Source organism: Orussus abietinus, unplaced genomic scaffold (assembly GCF_000612105.2).
Source record: "Orussus abietinus isolate OABI.00-Male unplaced genomic scaffold, Oabi_2.0 scaffold237, whole genome shotgun sequence".
Classification (NCBI taxonomy): domain Eukaryota; kingdom Metazoa; phylum Arthropoda; class Insecta; order Hymenoptera; family Orussidae; genus Orussus; species Orussus abietinus.
In genome coordinates this window covers 101,507-107,262 of record NW_019394386.1, presented here as the reverse complement: position 1 = coordinate 107,262, position 5,756 = coordinate 101,507, and the positions used below count along the sequence as shown (strand labels likewise).

At 35.1% G+C, this 5,756-nt stretch overlaps 1 protein-coding gene across 1 annotated transcript; it reads right to left on the bottom strand.

Annotated features, from left to right (window-relative positions):
• Positions 1-1,546: 1,546 nt before the first annotated feature.
• LOC105703957 (protein THEM6) lies at positions 1,547-5,624 on the bottom strand. Its single transcript, XM_012432781.2, has 3 exons — positions 5,385-5,624; positions 2,803-3,017; positions 1,547-2,338 (listed from the first exon to the last, which is right to left on the bottom strand). Exons 1-3 carry the CDS (start codon positions 5,527-5,529, stop codon positions 2,102-2,104), a joined length of 597 nt encoding a protein of 198 aa, XP_012288204.1. The 5' UTR covers positions 5,530-5,624; the 3' UTR covers positions 1,547-2,101.
• Between the last annotated feature and the right edge of the window lie 132 nt (positions 5,625-5,756).

Sequence of the window (5,756 nt, the reverse complement as noted above, 5' to 3'; positions counted from 1 at the left end):
GGCGCGCTTCGAGTCCGCGAATCAACTGCTATGACGGCAATCTGGACATCCGTTCTCCACGCGCGCTCCCTGACAGGTCGCGCCATCTGTCGGAATAACTAGGAACTACGAACCAAGAGAGAAAGGAACGGGTGGTAACCTTCCTACGGTTAGTTTTATTTCACTCTAGAGTTCTAAATCCAGTAAGTTACGTCAGAAACGAAGAGAAATTCCCGGTAATTTATCGGTCATTTCTCCAAAGCCTTTTTTATCGAGAAATTATGAGAATTTGATTTTTTCAACAGAGCGAACGAGAGGTTTGGATTAGCTATAGAGAAACATCGTAGAGGGGAATTTCCGTTGTACGTTCTCCGTAGCCAATCAAAACCTCCCATTCGCTTCGTCGCAGAATGAAATATCAGTTCGTTTGAAACAAATCGCATGGAATTTTCCATGAAGTTGTACATACGTGAATATTTTCAGCTGGAGGTAAATACGACCCTATAATCAATATTTTCTAATAGTAATTATTACTCTTTAGGTTGAACTTTGAAATTGATTGCGAGAAAAAAAGTTATTTAAACGAAGAAACCTAAAGTATAAATAACAAAATTAACGTTTTCTTAAATTCTTAATGTTCCCGGTAACTTACGGTATGTTTCACAGTTACCTTCTCCAATTTAATGTTACCGAGAATTTTCGAACTCTATTTCACTCTCGGTAGAGAGTAGCAGAAGCCTAGTTTACGGTTCCGTCTTAAGATGAAGTGAAACACGTCGAGGAACTTGATCGACGTCGATAAAGATTTTTCTAAATGCCTACGTTGCCGACGTTTGTTTTTATATTGACAGCTGGGTCGAATTATATTGGGTATTGTACCAAATGGCATGCTCCACCTATCGTTTTCGTATAATAATTATATAGAAATCGAAGTAAAACTGCAGAAATCCTCATTCATGCTTTCCGGGGCCCTAATTAACTGCAGAGGGACCCCCTGCGCCATCTGTGATTTCCAGGTCAATTAAATTTTCAATCCGAGACTTATATTCCCATCGTTTTAGCATAGAAGCGCTCGTTTTCGTACAATAATTATATAAAAATCGAAGTAAAACTCCAGAAATCCTCTGGATTCATGCTTTCTGGGGCCCTAATTAACTGCAGAGGGACCCCCTGCGCCATCTGTGATTTCCAGGTAAATTAAATTATCACTCCGAGACTTATATTCCCATCGTTTTAGCATAGAAGCGCATACAACACTTTTTCTGCCCTTATCCCGTTCAAATGCGAGCTTATCGATTACCAGAGTGTTCTAAATTGTCGTAAAATTGTTCTGACCCTATCGTTTTTCGTATCAGAGCCTTCAATAATTGTATATTTATCGAAATATGAAAGCTGGACGCCAGTTTGGTTCGGATCTGGGGGAAGTAAAAAAAATGTTTTCCCCAAATCCAAATTTTGAATGTGTCAGGACAATTCTTAGATGATCACAAGTCATGAAGCAATTACAAAAATTCTGCGCCAAACTCTAGTTCCGATATTAAGGCTATCTTAATAACTGGAGAATAAATACTATAAGACGTATGTGACATTTTTACTCGAATTAATTCGAATTTTTCATTTATAAATGAAATATAAGTTCCCATCTGTTTACACATAGACACCTGTGCTTAATAAATGTACGTAATTTGTACCTTACAAGGCAAGAAGAACGACTAATAGTATAAGTTATCAAATAACAACAAAGTATGTAGAAAAGCTAACGATAGTACGATCCTGAGCATAACTTAACAACAATCTGAGATTTTAACCCTTTGTTATAGTCTGTTTCTTTCCTCTGAAACAATAGACTTACAACAATGTTAAGAGGAGCTACAATGACAACGTTATCAAAAGTAAATTCAAATTACGGTCAACTTCTTCAGTTTCTTCAGGACATATCCCATTTTAGCACTATACAAATCTTTTTTATCCAATCGCAAACTGTTAAAACGTATAACAGTAACTTACAAGTATCTAAAGGAATATTGCATACTGTGTACAACAAAGGATTAAAAAAAAACATGTATAGTAAACACTGCCAAGGAAGGCGAGATCGGTATACAGACGTCGAAATGATTTTCATTCAGCTCGATTTCTTCAGCCTTTGAGAAGATTCTTCCATTGACTCTAGCCAATGTCTTAACTCTTTTGAAAGTTCGGGTCTCTGTGCTTGAGGCTCCACCGAAGCTATAATCTCAGGTACTGGTACCTTCAAATTTGTCACGCTTTGTTTGCTAAGTACAACAGCTCGCACAAAGCCATCCGTGATGCTGATGAACTGATGCTCCAAATAGAAATTCTTATCATCCCAGTAAATCATCTGAAATAAAAATAAGATAATTGTTATAAAATACTGGGAAGTTACCATAGTATCACCATTCTCTGATACAATTAATATGCTAGTGTCCCTACTTTTTAACCGACTTCACGCATTAACGTTCACGCATAATGGTTTATAAATTAACCATTTTAGTATTGGACAATTTTCTTCGATTTATGCTAAAGATGCGGAAAAATATGATCGAATCAAATAAAAGTCACGTTCCTCACGAGCATAACCACACACTGTGAACGCAAAAATGACACTAACAAAGAGAAGTAGAAACGCACTCCTCGGATATTTGACACAACACGCGAGGAGCACGATCCACTCTCGTCAGCGCTTGCGGATAATATTTAACAAGACATGTCTTATTTTCATTTCGGTTGAAATAAAGTGTACAACTCTAATCATTTATCATGCCTAGCGAAGATTATATCATAGAGATGTAATTGTTAACTTACTTTAGTTACAACTTTGTACGGAGTGAATATCGGAATTGGACGTCTGTAACGAGTAGAAGAAGCTCCTTGAACGGCACCTCCGCCCTTTTTACTTATAGCCCCATAAATACCTGTCCTGTCATAATAGTGGAAGCGTGCAAAGTCCAACTCGCGCAAGTATCTTGCATTATTCATATGCTTCAAGAAAATGTCTACATCCTGGGTCGTGCATATACCTGAAAGTGATATGAAAATTGTTTTAACATTAAGACAGATAAAAATTGTATCGAGTATATCAACTAAAACGCGATAATGATACGTGATGAGTACTTGACTGCAGGTCATGTCGCACACCAGAATGGAAAAAACATGAATTTAATATATATACATATGTTGAGTGATTCATTTAAAACGATTAATACTTTTAGACCGTTTTTTCACGAATTAGGTTAATACTGTTCATTGCATAAGCTATATCAAACAAAATGCGATAATGATACGTAATGAGTACTTGACTGCAGATCATGTCGCACACCTGAATGAAAAAAAAACATGAATTTAATAAATATACATACGTTGAGTCATTTATTTAAAACAATTAATACTTTTAGACCGTTTTCTCATGAATTAATTTAATACTGTTCATTGCATAAGCTATGTCAAACAAAACACGATAATGATGCGTAATGAGTACTTGACTGTAGATCATGTCGCACACCAGAATGGAAAAAAATTAATTTAATAAATATACATATGTTCAGTGATTCATTTAAAACGATTAATACTTTTAGACCGTTTTTTCACAAATTAGTTTAATACTGTTCATTGCATAAGCTATATCAAACAAAACGCGATAATGATGCGTAATGAGTACTTGACTGCAGATCATGTCGCACACCTGAATGAAAAAAAAACATGAATTTAATAAATATACATACGTTGAGTGATTCATTTAAAACGATTAATACTCTTAGACCGTTTTCTCACGAATTAGGTTAATACTGTTCATTGCATAAGCTAAACATTATTAAAAATTTTATCTAAACAGTATTCGAATTTTATGCGCTTCTATTGTAGAATCAGTGGAAATTTCTGACCTCTTAAACAGGTCAAGCTCTAACGAACTCGATACTGTATTCATTGTATTACCATATTCATGTATTTGCAACAGGTAATCAAGTAAAGTAGACAGACCTGTTATGAAAATGCTAAAACAGATGACACCTCAATATGTTTGACATCGCATGATGACTGAACATACCGAGCCGATCAAGGTATTAAAATTAAAATTAAAACAAACGGTCCGTTTAAGAATAATTACAAAAGAAATTGGAACATAATCATGTTGCTCTTCAATGAATAAATTAATTATACCACGTAATAGAGATCGATATATAAAAAATAGGTCTAAAAAAAATTAGTAAGCTTTCTAAACTGATTCAGCGCTACAAACTCAGTTGTAATGTTTACAATTATTAACCAGCAGTAGTCTGTATAAACAACTAGTAATGAGAACATTCTTACAAAAATGATTAACAAATGATGAATTAAAAACTAATCCATAAAGAATTTATTCGGAAGAAATTGAATTAAAAATGATACTTCTGCTAAAAACAAGGCAGAAGTGTTTGAACAACAATTTGATAGGGACAATGAAAAATGTATTATACTACTGGATACCTCCAATTATTTTATAATTTATCTATTATTTTTAAAAATACGAAAAACAAAGTCCAGAAAATAATCAGTGTCAAAATTGTTCAGTAACACCACACCGTTTGAAATTACTTTTATTTTGAATATTATTTCAACATGTTTTTTTTTTTCTGTATAAAGAGTGATACGACAAAAGAGAGAATAAAAATCATTGCATTCTAGTAATCCAAAATATGTTTAAATGGATACATAATTGTATATTATATTATACCTATGCTAAAATGTTGATGACTTCCTACCTATTTGTAAATTCTCGAAAATACAATAGATACGTATTTGCATTCATTGTACCTCGAGGTGCAATGAATTAAAGAACCGACGTAAATCGATGACTCAGTGGAATTTTAAACCGGTAATGTAGCTGAATCGAATAAACGTCATTGAAAAAGAGGAACTTTAATCTCTAAATTCTCGCGAATTAATTATTTTCTATTACCTTCAATTGTGCCCATAATTATGAAAGTGGTCTAAGTCATATATTTTTTGTTTCGAAATTACATTGAATTAATTTAGTTTGAAATAATGTGGCGTGAAATAACTGATAAACTCATTTTTTTTTTTTCAATTTTGACTTAGACCACTTTCATAATTATGGGCACAATTAAGAAAAAAAATTACTTTCCAATGAATTTGCCACCCAGCTACTAGGCACATCCATAACGAGAATAAAAATGAGAACCTCAACTGCCATCCATCGCGTCGACAAATTCCTTTTTCCATGTTCTTCAATTCTGGCAATAAATGAACAACAATTCTTGCCTATTTACCTACAAACACGCGTCCCAAGTAACTTTTATTCTCTAATTGCTCCTTCTGTGCTATCCCAGCATGCCAGACTCTACATTAAGATAATGAGATACGCACTTATATTTTCGTTCTCAACCCACCGTAAATCACTGTCTCGTCGAAGATCTTCTTTCTCTTCTGAAACAGCCTGCCCCAAGCAATGGTGAAGGCAATTCTCAGGAAATAGTTGACGTCGAAGAGGACGTAAAGGACTGCCACAGTCGCCACTCCGTAAACGCACACCATAGTGTCAGCTGCTCACCGTCCACCTAACCTAACCTCAAACCTACCGGGCAACCGATGCTCCCTCGAGGTCGGCCGGTGAATGAGTGCGGTCATTTCGTCGGTCCTAACGGACTCAACACTACCGTACGATACCCCCTCCCGATAATTCCAAAGTTGCTTTCCCACTCCTCGAGTTCATCTCCAAAGGGGTGCTCAATTCTTTTCTCGAATAAGCCGTATGAAGATGA